The sequence below is a fragment of the Buteo buteo genome, chromosome 15 (genome assembly GCF_964188355.1).
Source record: "Buteo buteo chromosome 15, bButBut1.hap1.1, whole genome shotgun sequence".
Lineage (NCBI taxonomy): Eukaryota > Metazoa > Chordata > Aves > Accipitriformes > Accipitridae > Buteo > Buteo buteo.
Genome location: NC_134185.1, coordinates 14,866,302 through 14,885,350, shown reverse-complemented (window position 1 = coordinate 14,885,350; position 19,049 = coordinate 14,866,302). Strand labels below are relative to the sequence as shown.

Here is a 19,049-nt window from a genome sequence, read left to right as displayed (position 1 = left end):
AGAGAGCCCAAGAGCCATATGTAAAATGTGTTAATTCAAACTATGCAGAGTGTATACATATCAAATTTCAAAATAAAAGTGTGTTCACCAAAGACCCTTCTGCTTCAACAACCTCTTAAGAGACAAATCATTGGCACCTCAAAAGAAAGGCACTAGACAAACACAATGAACGTCAGTACAGAAACTACATTCACAATAATCTACAGCTTGACACTGAAATAGTAACAGCATATGCATGTGTTCTTTCCCTCAAAATTCAGTACAAGTTTATGGATCCGAGAAACATGCACTACTATACAAGATTTAATACAAATTCTCATTTCAGAGAAGAGGTATTAAGCTTCAGTTCTGAGACAGCTCACAGAACTAAAACAATTTACTTGATCACAACTGACAGAAGCAGAAATGAACCTACAGATTTTCTTTTAAAAAGAAGATCTCTTACCACAAAGACTTTCTACTTGTCTCAGAAACCATTTCCCCTCTGGGGATACTCAGTCAGTAGTATGTGATCAATAACTTCAGGTATTTCCATATTTGCAGAGGCATAGCATGGCATGATCTCTATTAAAACTTCCCATAGTGTTTCTTGCCTAATCTATATAGATGTAGTGTATCACTCTACGTACTATAACATACTATGACAAGATGAGTCAAATGCAATTAATCGGTGTAAAAATATTAAAAATAATCATTATATTTTTTTTTCAAATAGTCAAGAAATAATAAGGGTGTGAAGCCAAAATGAAATAGGATGTAGATACTACTTAAATTCCATTTCAGATCTCAAACTCATAATAAATATTCTTTCTTCCCTCCCTCCCAATTTTGGTGGCACGTTGGAGTCTTTTTTTTTTTTTTTTTTTACTGTAACTCTGAAGCTTGGAGCAATCACCTAAATACATTCACCTTGTCCTCCTTCACCCTAATAACTGTGCAGTTATAACAATCTTATTCCTTTGAATTTGTACAAATCCTCTCCCACAGACCTATATTTAATCAAATTTCCAAAAACTATCATGACTGCATCAGCAGTCCATCAGCAAAACTCTCCATCCTCTATAACAAGAAGCAGCACTAATATTTCTTCTAAGTAAAGAGAAAGTATTGGGCAGGTCAGTAGGGTAGTTCTAGTAGCTGCTATTCCATCAGCTCTTCTTAGGATCATCAAATTAAATTCTGAACTCTGAAATATTTTATCGAGTTGCATATTTTTATTTTAAAACACATTAAGCACATAAAAATACAGTAAGTGCTCAGGGGCGATGAATTTCTAGGCATTTAATTTTCATTCTTTTCTACAGAAATTCTGTAAATTCTTATAAAGATACCATTAGACACCAGTGTGTGATGGCCCATACGACTTCATGGCAAGAACTAAAGGATACCTTTACAGCAATTACAGAAGTCTTTCAGAGTAATGAAGATCCATTACACTGTTAACACAGATTATATTTTAAACAAAATAGCTCACTTGAGTTGTACAACACTCTACAACAAATTTCAAAAGTTTCTATAAACAGCAACAAAAGGAGCATCTTTCAAAGTCATGGAGAAAATAAATTGCCACTGGGAGAAAGTAAGGAGCTGAAAGCTGAGTGCAAGGTTGTCAAGACTAGTAAAGTGCTCAGAAAACTACAGTGAGAAAAGACCAGTGGATGACAACAGTTTAAGCAAAGAGACTTGTCCTTTCAAAAGGTTTGATTTCAGAAGATTTTTGATAATATATGCAAAAATCTAATAATTCCCTCACATTTAAAATAAATATATAGGCTCTTTGGGCTGTAAAATCATAAACATATAAAAAATTATAAAAACAAATTATGTATAGCTATTTAAGGGATTTATAGTAAAATGTATAAATCGGTTTCCTTAATAAAGGGAGTGAGTGGTTAACTTGGTAGTGGTAAAGGTCTAGCAAGTGCTTCCAAATGTCTCAGACACTGTGGTCATCAGACTGTGGTCTCAGACTGTGGTCATACCTATATCTACTTCAGTTTATCCACCTGAGTGTAAGTAAAACAAAATAAGCTTTAGTAAACATTTCTTTCAGAATTTCACAGAAATGCAGTAGGAAAATGCAAAAAATTATGAAGAGATATTAATAAGACTCCAACAACTCTAGAGGAGCACTTCAACACACCAGGCTATATATCTGTCACCCAATTTCTGAATTTTTTTCAAGCTGCTGAGGGCATTATATGACACTTCATCTCTAACAACTGCAGATAAATGACAAGAGAATTAAACTGTAAATAATTGAAAGATACAGAAACAAACCTTTTTTATACCAGAAAGACTCTAGAAAATATTAGTAGTAACTGGCTTATGCTTATTTGGAATGACAAAGGTTTCTGGAAAAAAAACATACTATTTTGGTTTGTCTTTCTTTAACTGGAAGTCCTCACATTCACCTTACAAATTCATGGACAGATTACTGTGAGAACTCAGTAAAGAGTGTAATTTCCATGGGTCCTGCTGAAATCAATGGAATTCTAGTGGTCACAATGGTTCCAGCATATGAACTAAAACACAGGATCAGCACCTTGTATATAAATATAAAAAACAACTAAAAAAAGCCACTTTGCTACAGATTAAACACTTGCTGCAAATAAACAAAACACTGCAATTTCTAATATTCCAAAGTTCAGGACTTTTCTAGGAAGTTGTATGAAAATGCAAAAAAAAGGATTGCTGAGGAGACACGTCCATGTGACTTGATCCTTTCAAGCTTCATCAAGAAAAACAGTTAATAATCACAGCATTTGAAAGGTGAGATTCTTAAGCCTGAAAGTACTCATTTCCAGCCACACCACAGTATAAAGGTAGTGTTGGTAGGGAGCTTATCTCAATAACATTTTAGTATCTACTATTCTGAATCCTGAAACAACTAGATGAACTGTATGAAAAATAGAAATCTCAGATTTCAAATTAAACTAATGGGTAGTTGCTGTCATTCCTACCAAACTAGACTGCTCCTAAATCAGAAACAAAAAAGCATTTCCTAAAATTATATTTACTGTAGGACTAGTAAGATATTAGGTTTATAATCTTTAAACATTTTAAAAAACACACTAGATCTGTGCCTGCAGTCAATTAGCAGACAAGATATAACAATGGAAGTTTTAGTATATTTTTTGCAAGTTTAGGGTTTTCCCTCCCCCTCAAAAAAATCTTTTCCACTTGCAGTTTCAAACAATTTTTTTTAAAAATTCGAAGTAACATAGAAAAAAACTATGTTACTCGTCAGTATCCAGTAATCTGCAAAAGTCTGCACCATGTACTGAACAGAAAAAAAATCGAAGTAAAGTAGAAATCTTTCAGCAGTTTTTTGGAACTCAATCTATCAAATACTTTTTTTTTTTATTTTAACAAAAACTACTAGTGATGCATCATATACCTCTTCAGTTTTTACCACAAGGTAGTCACATGTCAAGAACTCCCTGTGTGCAAAGCATTAAAAACAGTAGATGTAGATTATTCCACACACTACAGACATGCATCCTGCAAGAAGCTATCAGGATAAGAATTTAGATTACAGCAACACTTTGATTAGAAACACAACTGCAAGAATAAAGGAAGTAAGCATAATTATGCCAAATTTTTGTTCTACTTTGGTCATGTAGAGTTCTCCCATGCACATGTTCTGGAAGCTCAGCATGCAAGTTACGAAGTTTAAAAAAACCAGCCAACCAACCAACCAAACCCCCAGCATTTTCCCTGAATATTCTTGAACTACAACATCAATGAGATGAGATGCCAATATTCTCATCATCTTTTTACTCTTCAAAATTCAAATTCAGTAGTAGTGCATATACATTCAAAAGATATAATTTGAACATATCTGTAATAAAGACATTTAATAACAGATTTTTCAGCTCTCAATTTCTTTCTCAGTGTAGTCAATGCATTAGGAAACAACTGCAGCAGCAACAGCTCACATAAGCCACTGTTCTTGTTCTTTTCTGTACTTCTCAGACCACTTCTGAGTAAGCTCTAGGTAAACATTTGGTTTATGCGGCTTATAATCAAGGTAAACCACCTGTCCAGTCCGTTTGGGGACAGCTTTTTCAATCTGAGTTCCCTCATGCCATTCATTAAAAGATGTAATAGAAATGATTTCTGGTCGCACCAAAAGGGCTGCACTGAAGGCAGTCTCATAGTACTTCCCATTGACACGATTACGGGTGTTGTGGTTGTTCCATGGTCGGATACTGGTATCAATATACCCTGGCCCCACACTTGGAATAAACATTAAGTTGTTACTATCACAAAAGGCTTTTAAACTTGCCCAATTATGATGAGATGAACCATAGGAGAAGCCATTGGTGGCAAAGTATGTGTACATTCCATCAAAGCCGCTTCTGTGAATGTCATGCTTATGTCTTTCTTCTACAAGAAGTGCAATGAATAACGCATCATACGGAGTATTTCGAATAGTCTGGGATCCAGAAACAGTTAACAGATTTGCCCATATTTCAGGAATTGTTACGTAAGAATCATAAACATAAAACATTGGAAGAAATCTGCCCGTGCTGGTCTTATGCCTGTAAAAGGCTGGATGGCCTCCATATCTATAAAGCAAGCAAGCATCATTAAGACAAAATTTGCCATTTGGAAAATACTGTTTCACAATCTGAGCTGAAGACTTTTCTTAAAACACTAATTTAAAAAGATAGTGCATGTGCTTCAAAACATAACAGTTCATATCCATTTTCAGTCCAGTATTTGCTGAAATATTAAATAAAGAAATCTGCAAAGAATCTTTAAATTACTACAGATTAGTAACTTAGTGTCGAACTGCACTATAGGTATTGGTTTTCTCTGAAGGGCAATTCTCTAATTCAGTATGAAATAAGACAGTCTAAGTAGCATTGGTAAGCAAAACAATTAGTAGCTGTACAGGATTTTAATTCAGCTTGACTAATTATTAGAGGTCAACACATTAAAGCTCTACCTGCTAGTTTGTCACTATAAAAAATGTACGTTTAATTTATATATCATGCAGCTAATACTTTAACTGCTTTAATCTGAAGTATCATGACTTGTGATACTAATGAATGTTGAAAGCAACTGACATTTGAGTATCTATGTAAAATTCACACTTCAGTATTTAAAAAACAGACTGAGTTTTGTACCACTGAAATATGAACAAAGTTTCTTATAGTTTTCTTCAGTCTTGGTGCATGTTTTTACATATTCTTCCAAGCTTTAGATAATATACAGAAGTCCCCTAAAACAGCATGCAATCAACCCCAGAGGAAACCATTCTGAAAGCACTCACTTGTCTATGATGTATTTGACATTGTGGTACATACTGCGATCATCTCTATCTTTGTAAGGTTCAATATGAAAAGTCACCTGAAAGATGAAAAACTAGTAAGAGCAACACAAACGTAAAATACTATTGAATACATGGATACCGTGTATTATATGAAGTGAGTACCAGTCGCATTAAATATAGTTCCTCTTTACAGAGCAAACATTTTTGTTACTCTATTTTGAGAATAATCCAACCCTAATTCAACTCCTGCATTGCTAAGATTAGAAGCTTCAGATCCAAAGAAGTTTGCTAATAGAGTAAATATTTAGTTTTGTACATTAAAACAAAACACTGCTTTTGTTTTTCCTAGGCTACAGCAAGTAATAAGCGTGCTTCAGAAAACTTAAGGAACTAGAGCAGAAACTAAAAATTGAAATAAAATATTATCTATTCAAGTGTCAAAGAACTGATTATCCAATGAAACATTTTAAAATTTAATTTCTAAACAATGTATTAAATTTGCGATAGACAATTCTCCAAGGAGAGTTTTCAGTGTCAAAATAGATTTTAAGATATGGGATATGAAAACTTTTAATTTAAAGTTTTATAGATTTATCAACAGCAGTAAACTTTCGGAACTAAATCTAATATAATGTGCTGCCACTGCTCTGAATTTCAAGCTTGGAGCTTATGGTATTATTTAACCTATACATGTGAAGTAATTTCAATATAAAAATGCTATTGTTTTCAAATATACAATTAAGTGGAAGAGTATATTACATTAATCGAAGCAACTAGTTTTTCAGAAGCAATTTTAGAGCAGAATGCATTTAATAAAGTCTTCAACAACTCGGCAAGAGTAGTAAATTTCCATTGTAGAGCCAGTATCTACCTCTATTAGGTACAAACTACAGGAAAATACAGTTTAGACTAAATCACTAGGACTGACAGTATAGGTTGAAGAGCACTATAATTTCATATTTCATTTCCAACTATCAAAATCAGGCAAATCAAAAGGACATATATTTTAGCAGACATAATAAAAATGTATTTTGTATGTTGGTTTTGGTCTACCGACATTCCTAACGCTTAACTGTACTAACTTACTAGCGCAAGAATGTTTAAAAACATTACTGTGAAGGTAGCATTCCCTGGTAGTACCTATACTTAATATCTATATTCCAGTAATTATTCCAAGCAATAACAGCAGTTCCATCCATATTCCAATCATTACCATACTATTACATGCATCTTCCTTGGTAGCTTATTTCATTTTGCCTTGGCTCCTTTGAGAGACTTGAATGTTAACAAGTTCTTTTAGGTGAGAGCAAGCTCCATCACATGATCTGAAAATCTGGGGGAAGGATAATACTTTTTTTTTTTCTTTTTAATAATTTACTATTACATATGTGCAACTTATGCCACATAATGTAATTCACACAGCATTTTTAACAGTTTCAAAATTACTTCTGTATCTGATTTAACCTTTCTACTTTCCTCCTGCTTGTCAAAGTCTACAGTTGTTACTAGTGACAAGGAATTTCTCTGAGAATCTGCAACTTGCATGACCAACTAAAACCAGAGCAGATGAACAGGCTGTATTTTTAGTCCCCAGTACAGACAACACCCTCCAGATATGAAACATATACAACTTAGATAATTTAAAAACTCAAATTTATTACTCAGCGAGACTAAAAGGCAATGCTTTACACTAAGGGAAAATACAAGTTTTACTCTAAAATTAAACAAAATCAAACCACAATTTTAGATTTTACTGATCAATCCATGTAATCTTTAATTGATTTGATATTTCACCTATTTCAGGAAGCCAGTAATTTAGCCTTTCTATCCTGTCACGCCCTGGAAAAACCTAGTCAGAGCAGCACCTCTTTGACCTTACTGTCCAAGGCAAGTGTTCCTGACACCTTCTGGAATAAAGACATTCATTCAAACTAGAAAGTCTAGATCCCTCTTTATTACTCACAGATGCTTGCTCCTGACCTCTATGATCAGGCGCCAGCAAGTTATGCGGTAACGCAAAAAATGAGGTTAGTCTTTCTTCTTTCTCAAAGTTCCTTCGTTTATAGATCATTGTATTCCAAATATTTTCAAATATGTAATACTTCTCTCAACTCTGAAGACTCATTTGAAAACAACATGTCTAATTTTAAAAACCGTTTCCTAAAAAAAAAAAAAATAAAAAATCCATAACACCATACCTTAGATTCTGTAAGCTTTAGATCTGAACCAAAACAGAAAAAAGGCAGATTGTGATATTTATTTTAGTTGTAATTGCTTAGGTCTTATCAAAATACAGTGTAATTCAAAGGGCAATTTTATCTGCTTCTATGACCCCAAAGAAGTGCAGCGTAATAGAAGACAGAAACAGAAGCTACCGTTACGTGACAAGCCTCTCTGCTCTATACTGTAAGTCGAACGTAGTAAACTGTTAACAAGGTTTACTGTCCTAAGTAGTCCTATTTTATGCATCTTAAAAATACTTTACCTTCAGATTATATTTGTGTGCATAATCCAAAATAACAGGCACCAAATCATCAGTTGGTTCTCCATTTTCATCAGCCATACCTGGTGGGTACCACGAAAGCACTATTACACCTGAAAATACAAAACTTAAGTTTTACATCATGTTATAACATACATGTTATATGTTAAACATTGTCATGAGTTATAATTATTGTTTCATGTGAAATCTACATAATATAAATGAGAACTTCAAATTACTTTTTAACCAATTGCAAAATCTCAGTATTCTCAGAGTGGATTTTAACTTTTCTCTTCATTTAAAGGACAACAAAACAAACAGTGGTAAGATCATCTGTCAGGGGAACAGGTTTGTGCTCAGTGTTCCAAGCCTGACACTTAGAGCTATTACTTCCCACTTTTCAGCACAGCCTCCTAATCTCCAGGTTGTACCAAGAGAAGGAGAATGTTCCCAACTAAGGCATTATAGCAGTGCCACAGTACAGCCAGAGAATATCAAGATACATAGGGTTAGAGAACACTTAAGAGATGAGTGCTATGCACGTGATGAAAGAGATTCTTACTTTATGAAACTTTATTCCCCACCATATTTCTGCATTGTACCTCTGGCACTACTACAAACCAATCATTTCATACTAAAAGCAGTGACTGTAATCCCACAACCTTCCTTCTTGCTAAAAGCAGTTCCTATGGTGTAATCCACCCTTCCAACCATGTGAAATTAGGTTTTAAATTTATTACCTAAAAAAATGCTTGAGTAACGCTCAATAATTTAAGGACGTTACTATTCTTGTCAAAAAAGATGACAACAAATACAATGTCCCTATACTGTAAATTTTCCTGATGCTCTCCATGAAAGCAAAAGAACACATACCACTTCAGAAAGGCTAATTCCCTTCCTTCTAAAATTAAATGCTGTCAGATAAATAAATTAGAACTTTTAGGTGTGTAGCTGGAAATAATATCAGGACGAAGACAAGACAAAGAAATACATGAAATACTGTTGTAGGAGTATTTTCCTAACAATACTATTTAAAACATATGGAAGAATAAGTCAATGTCTTTTTAACTAGTTAAAGATTAAAGTACACAAATCAGGTCACTGAAATAGGGAAGTATATACTCTAAATTCCATCCAGGACAGTTACCAACATTATAACATTTCTGACTAACAATTTCCAAACAAAGAAGTCCAAAATTATGAAAAAGAAAGCATAAATTAGAGTCAATATACAGTCATCATCTAACACCAAAACCAGAAATTTGAGGTCACTATAGATAGAAGTTAGTTCAACTACCCTCAGCATATTTGCTCCAGATTTTATAAAAAAAATCACAAATAACAGACTGTCACAAGAGATAGTCTGCTCAAGGACAAGAAAAATGCAATAGTTTACTGCATTTTATCACCGTATGTTTTATTTCACACAAAAGAAAAGGACAGAGTTCAAATGAGCAAGATGTGTAAAGGACAAGCAGAACAGCAGCAATGAACTCAAGTTACACTCGAGGTATCTTGAGTACAACATCTGTCAAGACCCTCTCTATACCTTTAGGAAATGGAAAAGTTCAGGAGACAGAATTGTTCATCAAGGAACCTAAATTCACATTTGCATTGGTCATTCCCTGAGGAAGGCTACTTAATATTTTCTTTCCTGTGGTTACAAAATAAAGTTATGTACCACTTCAGGAGTATAAAAAGGATGGACTCGATGCCAAAACCAATAGCATAAGCATGTTTAAAACCAGGGTAGAGTCATTCAAGACAAATGAAGGACTTCCAAACTGGACTTCCACAAAAATAGGCTGGTGCAAAAAAATAAATTTCATCAAGCAACCTGAGGAATAAAATCTATTTTATTAATCTGTTAAAAATTAGGAAATAAATAAATAAGGAAAGAATTGTAAAATATAAGAAGAATATAAGAACGTACTGCATGAGACTCCTGCTGCTCCAATCTCTTATATGCTTTTGATCATTACACAATACTGGCTGAAAGAATCACTTACATTTTTCTCCTTTTGTAAGATCCTTGATAAAGCCTCAAAAAAGGCTAGAAGAAAAATTATTATTTACCAGAATGTAAAATGCAGTCATGGATTAGACATTGGCTAAGAGACAAAAAGAAGAAACTGTAAATAGTCACCCTCACAGTACACAAAAAATGAACAAAGTATAATTCTTATTAAAAAAAGATGCAATATTTGAAGTAATGACCTGAGGAAAAAAAGTTGATGATTTATGTTGGTCAAATCTAGACAGAAGAAAACAAATTCAAGTGTACTTAAATCCTTAAGTCAGAGTAACAGCAGAAAAAAAAAAATCACTTATTGACAAATATAAGTAACATGTTACAAAGAATATGTCACAGGAAGCATGAACTACTCGGTCACATTGCTAAGTTTTAAATGGAAAACTAACTTAAGCTACTAAAAAACCTTCTTTTGCAAAGTATTTTTCCTAGTATTTGGTGCCTTTTCCACCAGTTCAGCTTTATTAGACATTTGTATTAAGAGGATGAGAAACCTCACAAGATTCTTCTAAAGTTACAAGTGCCCTCTCTGCTTTCATCACTCTATCATGCATTATTTTGCTTTAGATAAGACTAAAAAAGTGTTTACTGGCAACTAATACCTGAGATTTCTCTGCGACAGTTTTCCCACTGTTGCTGGTGTTCCTGTCAATGGAATTATTGTATTACCAAAAAGGGTGAGAAATTTCCTATGTTTGTATTAAGCCTTGTATAAAATACAGGTTAGGTTAAAAACCAGGAGAAAACAATAACCAAGAAGTCAACATGATACAGGTAAACACTGCTAATGGGAATATAACAATTACATCAAACCTTAATGATTATGTGAATAGAAGTGATTCAATTCAAGGTGATTAGCACTCTGAATAACACTATGAGCTCTCCTCATGTTGCTGAACATTTACAGAAGCTGTTCAGAGTTTAATATTAGCCTATTATGACTGCTTATTTTAAAGAACATAAAAAGGACTGTAAAGCCCAACAACAAAGAACGACACCAAAAATGTATTGAATATTCTTATGTATATAGTCCATCTTATTTAGAGAAAGGGAACATCAATTTGTATTGGAAAAAAGATACTTTTGGACAAAGAAATAAACTATAATTAGCTACACTGAAACTATTGCACCTGAGTTCAAGAAGGCATTTCCATATCTAATGGGAACACCCATAAATTCAGTGCATAAAATATAAATTGTATAAAAGCTATAATCCTACATGCTCTTTGACATATGAATTAATTCATAATTGTTATTACACACAAAGAATTCAGAAAAAAACCCACTCCTATTTGAACGGACTGCTCCACAATCATGTTAACATGATTTACTGAAACCTGTTCTTAAAAACTGAAGCATTCATCTCCAAAAATAAAATACACAGACAATATATTCTCGCAATGGTTTCTGTATTTTCTACATAGTTATCAGTGCTTAACAGTAAGTCACGAAACACGTGCACCTAGGGGATTACAAATATAGTTCTTACATTTCTGTGCTGTTACACTCATCAGACACAGCTCTGAAGAGGTAGGTTTCGGCTGGGGGTTAAAACTCAGAAATACAAAGACATTTACTAGTTTCAGACATTTCCAGAATTACACAGAAAAATGGAAGAATGGGTCAGTTGTGTTTGTTCACATATTTAAGGCTGGATAAATGAACAACATGCTGAAACGTTAACATGCATTACCAGTTGAAGCTGAACGCATTTGTTTCATGTGGGCTTCTATGACAGAAGGGTCTTTGGAACTGTAAGATCCAAGTTCAGGATAAAAGTTGGCCCCAATGTCCTCAGGAGGATTATGCCTTCCCTTTGGATAATTGTTTGCAATTTTGGGATCCCAGTGTGGCAACAATGGATGGTTCCAGTGAATATATTTACCATCAAACTGTGGATTCCCAAACCAACTATAGTAGAATATGTGAAAGTTATAATTAGGAGAAGACAGCTCTTCTTCCAGCTTGTTTACAGGAGGCATAGATGCTTTCATAGTATTGACTGCGATACTATGCAAATTACTGACACGCGTTACAGTATCTCCTTGAACCCTATTTAGTGAATTCTGTTTATTGTCTAAGAGCACTGTCCGTTGTTGAAGCTCAGGCAACAAACCAAGTCCAAATGGGTCCCCAAAGCCAGCTCTGTCAGGTCGCAGAGTCTTCAAAGCCATCATTATGGAGCAAATAAACAAAATAAAAAGCAACAAAATGATGCATGTTCTTCTGCGAAATCTTGCCATGATGTCATAGTTCAGAATCCAAACAGAAGAATTTTGGCAGCAACTGATCAAAAGACAAATATTTTAAAGTCAGATTTCTTATTACCTAATTCAACAGTATAAAATGCTTCATAAAGTTTCTACATAATAGAAATAATATGAGACAAATGTGATGCATACCCTGACTGCATAAATAACAGCCCTTTGTAGGGATGAGCAAAAAACATTTCTGCATTTGAGAACGTGTGTCAGGTTCTGAGGTTTTACCACCAAGGACTCACATATTTTACAAAACATCTTACTTTTGAACTTCATTGTGTTCCTAACCCAAATAAATCCCATGAAATGGAAATTCTGGTCACATTATTTCAGAACTATCATGTTTTGACAAGTCTGATAGAAATAGCACAGAAAATAGAAGAAAAAAAGCAGAAGCCATGAAAGGAGAATAATGCAGCAGCAGAATAGTAAAGGACAAAATGGGATATGATAGAAGTACAGCTTATGTTCAGAATACAGGTTTCATTTACTAGCTTATTTACCAACTTCGGACCAAACACTTTGCGTTTAGTTAACCAATACATTGACTAAATAGTTTGGCAAATTAAACTCAAAACAATGATGCTTTGCAACTTTACACATCTAAAATTCTAATTTATTTTCTGAACTATGTAAACAAAAACCAGCATAGCACTAAGGATGTACCTCAACCAGAAAGTTGGCTGCCGGCAGCCTGTTAGTACAATGTCAGAGCTGCGTGACACTTCATGTAGAATTCCAGGACTAAGTTCAAAACAAGATCAATAGGTCAAAGCAAGATTTGAGCCCGGCAAGTAGGGGGAAGAAAATCAGTATAACGGAATGCCTGATTACGTTATTTATAACTTTAATTCCTGTTCAACATTAAACACAAGACAGCCAGAGAAAAGGATTAACAAAATTTAGGTTACCACAGAATTATGTGGAACAAGATTATGCATAAAACTGACAACGCTAAACTGTAAAATCTTAGAATAAATTTCTGATTCAACAGCCATTAGACATTGCATAGCTGTGATTTTGTATTTCTGTCATTGACCTCTACATTTTAGAATCTTACTTTAATTCACTGGGATACACAGAGGTCCTTTTAAAATACTTACAAAGTATCTCACCTTAGTTTGCTACCAATGTTCTTTACTACTGTTAACATGCATTAACATATAGCTCCATTGTCACAACACACTATTTGTTACTGCTGTGATAATTTTAGATAAGGAATTTTAGATAAGGAATTTTAGAATATGCTTTTTAAGAATACAGCCTGAATTGGATTAGCAGTATGACACTGCCAAAATGGAGGTTCTCCTTCCATTTCCAACCTTACTCTGTTCATCCTGCTATCTACTTTTAGTTACCTCTGGGATTCATCTGGTTTTCACAGTAAGGTCACTCATACACTTCAACAGCAAAACCCTGTTAACATCTCAAAAATAAACAACAAAAAAACCCCAACGCATTTTCACCTTGTTAGACAGCTGACTCAAGTGAATGAGTATCACAGCACTAATGCCAACAAAAGAATTAATAGCACAGATGGGGGAAGGGAAGAGAACAAAAATGATGCTGCTCCTTTTGCCCAACTGGATTGTGAAACCATAGCCGGGAAAATGATTTTATGGCATATATGCTTATAGTACTTCATGTAAGACTTTTTGTTAACTCATTTTACATCACTTTACATCAAATTACAGGGTTCTTTTTCAATAGCTCACAATCCATCCCAAGATCTTAGAATTTTGTCAAAGAGATTATTTGGAGTCCAGAACATTTTTCCTTCTAATAAAAAATTAACTTTAAATACATTCAAACTAGTTCTACTATTTTTCCTGACCTTTTCAATCTTCTTTCTAGTCCATCATGCTACCCCTCACTGCAAGTTTAACTCAATTTTTGGATTAGACAAACTGAAGTTTTCTAAAGGGTCAGGATTTTTTTTTTTTTAAAGGTAACAATATTATTTACGTGGCTAGTGTATTAATGTATTCAGTTTAATTTAACCCAGATGCTATTGATCTTCATTAAACAATATACAGGACTGCCAGTGATAAATGACTTCTGCAACTGTTATTTTATCTCATCTCTTCTGTAAAAAAGAATTCATGACTGTAATGTCTATAATCAGAATGTTCATAAGGTCTTTCATTTGGGCTTTCCTATATCACATCAAAGAAACTGTTCCTTTTTATTCTTTGCTTGACATATCTGCTATTAAATTCCTCCTCTATTGCATCAAGGTTTCACTATCATAAAGTGCTTTTTCTGAAGTGTCAGGAATTGATCTTAGTGCTCCATGTTCTTATTTCAACAAGTATTTTTTCAATGGAATATTTATCATGAAAGTATACTAAAAAACAAGCAGCACACTTACCAAAATTTGACTAGCATCAGGACAGACCCTGGTCTACCACAGAATATTATGAACCTCTAGTATGCTTATATAGAGGCTCAGCATCGAAGTACAAAATTTCTAGAACAAGTAAGTGATACCTATGGCAAATGCTTGTGTTTTGGGGAGACATCAGTCTCAAGGATGATGACATAATTCAGCCCTGACATAGACACCTATACCGTAAAACCTGCATTGAAGAGCTACAGGTTGGCAATGCTTGCATTATGTCATTTAATCTCGTTCAGAGCTACTCTTTAGAGACAGTGACAGATAAATTACGCTCATCAACACTAGTGCTACAGCAGAACAGCAATATTGGGGAAACAGATTGAGCAAACATGCCATGTGAAACAGCCACCTGAAGTTATGTCTATCCTTGGAACTGGAAAAAAAATCTTAGAATACGTTTCTGATTCAACAGTCATTAGAGCTAGCATAGCTGTGATTTATATTTCTGTCATGGAAATCAAAATTTTAGAATCTGACTTCAATTTAGTGTGGTACACAGGTCATTCCCACATACTTATGAAGTATCTTGCCTTGGACAGTTGGGTGCATTTGGACCTAACAGCAATTCCCTTTCTTAGTAGGAAAAAGTCAGCCTGAATAACTTCAGCTTTATGCAGATTAAGATCTCACACGCAGTTACTCTAACTCATATGATGACTTGTTAACTAGTAGCAGCTTTTGGATTCTAACCCCAAGTTTGACCCATGTTGGTATACCAGCCAAAAATGTAAGTAGTTCAAGCTCTTTCTCTTGCCTAGTGAATTCATTTTAAAAGAACAAAAACATCTGTCTGTAACAGTTCAGAAGGAAGGAAGAGTTAGTTTAGCTCACCAGTCTCTGCTTATGGGCAAAGAACAGGTCCAATGTAGAGCAATGCTTTACCAGAATAGTAGGCATCTTCAGCTATTTCTGGATCAGAGACTTCCTGAACAAAAGGTCATTTCTTTGTACAATGTGAAAAAACACCTTCTGTTTAGAAACTCACCTGCTAGTTTAATTTGATGCCCCTAGCTCTCAAATCAGAAGGGAGAGTAAGCAAGTATTTGTTTACATTTATTATTTACATTTTCTACTTCACTAATAATTTAATTGCTTCTATCAGGTTCTCTGAGTTTTCCTTTAGAGAAATTTCTAGTCTGTCTAGTCTGTACATTGTACGACTATCACTGGATACATTTAAACATTTTTGAGGTGTTCCTTTTCTGTACTGTTTCAGCACCACTATATCCTTCCTTTCTGAGATTAGGGGAACACATCTGAATACACTGCGACTTTCAACATACATCCTGGACATAAAATTGCTTTTTTTTCTTTTTTTTTTAAATTTTGCTCCCTATCCCTTTTCAAGAAATTTCTGCTTTCTATCAATTGAGTTCACAGCTAATGTACACAATCTGACCACTAAACCTAGTTCCTGAGTGGTAAAAATGAGCTCAGAGGTCATTACTGTGAAATTAAATTTGTTTTCTTTACTCCATGCATTACACTAGATATTTTTAAAATAAATTTAATTTTTATTTTTTATTTTTTTTAATCACCCAGTCACTCCGTACTGGAAGGATCTTTGGCAAATTTTCCACTGAAAGGTGCCTGAAGAAGTCAGGATCTTCAGTTAACTCTGTCAATGTACTCTTCACTACCACACATACTTTTCCAAATCATGAATAGTTTGTTACCTTCAGGTCCAAACCAAAAGCACAGAAGTCAATTGATGTCTTTTGGTTTCTCCTTTTATGATTATGGATGCTACAATTTCCTTTGTTACACGTCAGAAAAATACAAAGCTTTGCCATGAAAGGGTAAATCTATATTTGCATAAACTTCAGTTCCCTTCTCCAAAAAAATCTTACGTTATTTTACTTTTAGTTTGTAAGCTGCTACATAGACTTTAAAGCACAAAATAAATGCAAATCTATTTATCCCTCTATTACCATCTCTGTTTCAAATTAATTTGTTTTTAATATGGGAATAAACAGTATGAAACCCATCACAGTAGTACAAAATCTCCTGCTATTCTTCCTAAAACAACTAATACCTCCATGAAAAAAAAAGAAACATGCCTGTAAGAAAAGCTGAAGTATTTTCTAAACTTCTTCCCAAACTTGACAGCAAGCCTGTCTCAAGGATAACCTCTCCCATTCAAGCTCAAACTTGACAGTGATGGGCTTTTTTTTTTTCCTCCCTTACTGCTGCTTTTTATACCCTTAAGTTATCCTGCAGGCAAACCTTCTGTTTGTCCTCTCCACTATATGAAGAAAATAGCATGTAGATGGACAGCAGAACTTTTTTTCCCCACCATGTTTCCCAAAACAAGGATGTTTCTTTAGTCAGAGGAAAAAAAAGGGAGGTTAATTACTCTAGATCATTTCGGTCATATGATAACTCAAGTTTCCATACCACGCCCTACTGGTTGTTTTTTCCAGTTTTACTGATTCCAAAAAAGAAATATGCAATGCAAAGAAAGTATGTTCAGATAAAACAGATGTATCAATTTTAGTAACAACCAGCAAATACTGTAACTTATTTGTTCTGATGTTCCTTAAACATAACAAATGAAAGTGCAATACAGAAGACAGCTCTGAAAATCTGACTTTCTTGATGCAAGGGTCAGGTCATCCAAAAGTCACTGAGGTTGGTAGCTCCCGGCCACTACCAAAGCTTCTCAGTTAAGTTTTCTAAGCTTAGCTTCTCCTAAGATTTCTCAGCTCCAAGAATCTGAAAACTCTGAAGTGACGGATCAGGTCTAGACAGAGCTAAAGCTTCTAGGCCTTCAAAGCCCTTCATTCTGGAGCTACAGTGCAGGTGTGCACCCAGAAACATTACTTTGGTTCCCAAGTGACTGACCAGGTGAGATTTAGCAAACTTCCCAGGGGTTGATAAGTCTGTCCAAACCACCACATTTACATGGCACACTCTGGTATGGGGGACACAAATAATTAAAAAAGCAACAGAGGCTGACCACATCTTCCTTGTGAGAGCCTCAGGACTGTTTCTAGTATCAGAAAAACTGGGAAATTTCTCAAAATGCGTCTGCATAGGAAAAGTCTTTTTCTAAAGACTTTTTTAAAAAGCCCTTGAAAAGCATTGAAGATGGAAGAAGACATTACATATGGCATGCAGACACTTTATAGCTGTGCTTACATGCTAGAATATATATATTTTTTAAGCACTTCCAACAATATAAGGTTTCTTTTTGGTCCACCCAACTTAGAAAGAGGTATTTGAAATATGACAATTCCAACATGGATAACTGTATCATTCACAAAACAGAGAATGTGATTTTTTCGCTAACCAGATCTGAATTTAAGAAAGATAGCAGCAAGAAGAAAAAACAATCCTGCTGCATTTCCTTTGCTCTAAACGTGGTAAGACAGCCTCCAGCATTAAATTATATTTAACGTATAAGAGCGTTTGACTTCCAACGTGCCAGCGTTCTGCTGCTTTGAAAGGACAATGAAACACACACCTAACTTTGAGCTGCTGCGGACCACGGGAAGAAAGCAACCTTCAGCCAGCTTCCTCATCGAGAGCTACCTGCGAACCAGCTTCCCGGGGCACTTCACAGCACGGGCGGCTGCAGAGCGAGGCTGTTTGACAAGAGCGTAAAGTAAGAAAGGGAAGCGAAGCCAGCCCGCTGCCTCGCTCCCCCTTCCCTGAGCAAGCCGCCAAATGACGAGCGGTCACGCTTCCCTCCACAGCTGACGAGCCAAGCGCCGGAGCTTTCGGCCGAGCACCAGCCCCCTGCCAGAAGCCGAGCGCCCGCCGGCGAGGGGCCTTCGCCGGAGCGAGGAGGGAAGGCGCCGCCCGAGGGGCGTCCCGGCCCCTCCGACCACGGCTGCGGGTGAGGGCGGGCGCCTTCCCCGCCTCTCCCAGCCCCGAGGGGCGCCCCCGAGGAGGGCCCGACTCCGAGGAGCCCCGGGGCCGCTACGCCGCGGCGCCCGGCCCGGCCCGTCTCCTGGCTGCCCCTTCCCCAGCGCCGCGGGGAGGGCCGCCCGGACGGGTGCTCCGTGGAGCCGCTGCCGTTACTCACCCGCCCGAAGCAGGGGCGCTGCCCGACGGCCGGTGGGCGGGCGGGAAGGGGGGCGCGCTGACGGGACGGCAGCGGCCGGGCGGGCCGGGCCGGGCCGGGGAAGGGCTGTGAGGTGGGTGGGATCGCACCGCTCCGCCTAGGCGGGGCGGGGGGGGCGCATGCGCCAGCAGGGGCGCATGCGCGGGGCCGGGGCGGCGGGGGAAGCGCCTCGGCGGGCGCCCCGTTAGGCGGCGGTTGGAGCCGCCCTCTGAGGCCTCGGCGGCCGTTACCGCAGGGTTGAAGGGGGGGGAAGCCGAGCCCCTCAGCCTGCCTGAGGCAGGGTGCTCGCTGAGGGTCCCTGGCTTCTCCCTCCTGTGAGGGGCGGAAGCGAGCAGCTGCGCGTTAGACCTCCTTTGGGCTTTGAAGTAGCCTTTTGTACTCGCAAGGCCTAGGAATTCTTCTGCGCTTTAAAATACTTGCTGGGTTGTCGGTTGCATTTCAGCCGGGGAAGAACTTGCTCGATGGTCATGGCTGAATGAAGCCCGTGGCGTAAATCTGCGGGCGCTGCTGTGTGCGGGAG

The 19,049-nt window shown here is 36.6% G+C and overlaps 1 protein-coding gene across 2 annotated transcripts; it reads right to left on the bottom strand.

Annotated features, from left to right (window-relative positions):
* Positions 1 to 1,194: 1,194 nt before the first annotated feature.
* MANEA (mannosidase endo-alpha) lies at positions 1,195 to 18,610 on the bottom strand. Of its 2 annotated transcripts, XM_075046636.1 has the most exons (6): positions 18,491 to 18,610; positions 17,927 to 18,047; positions 11,492 to 12,084; positions 7,770 to 7,879; positions 5,285 to 5,361; positions 1,195 to 4,574 (listed from the first exon to the last, which is right to left on the bottom strand). In XM_075046636.1, the coding sequence occupies exons 3-6, from the start codon at positions 12,039 to 12,041 to the stop codon at positions 3,938 to 3,940; spliced, it is 1,374 nt and encodes a 457-aa protein (XP_074902737.1). In that variant the 5' UTR covers positions 12,042 to 12,084; positions 17,927 to 18,047; positions 18,491 to 18,610; the 3' UTR covers positions 1,195 to 3,937. The 2 variants fall into 2 exon arrangements, with proteins under 2 accessions (XP_074902737.1, XP_074902738.1); XM_075046637.1 differs by lacking the exon at positions 17,927 to 18,047 and having other exon boundaries at positions 18,491 to 18,581.
* Between the last annotated feature and the right edge of the window lie 439 nt (positions 18,611 to 19,049).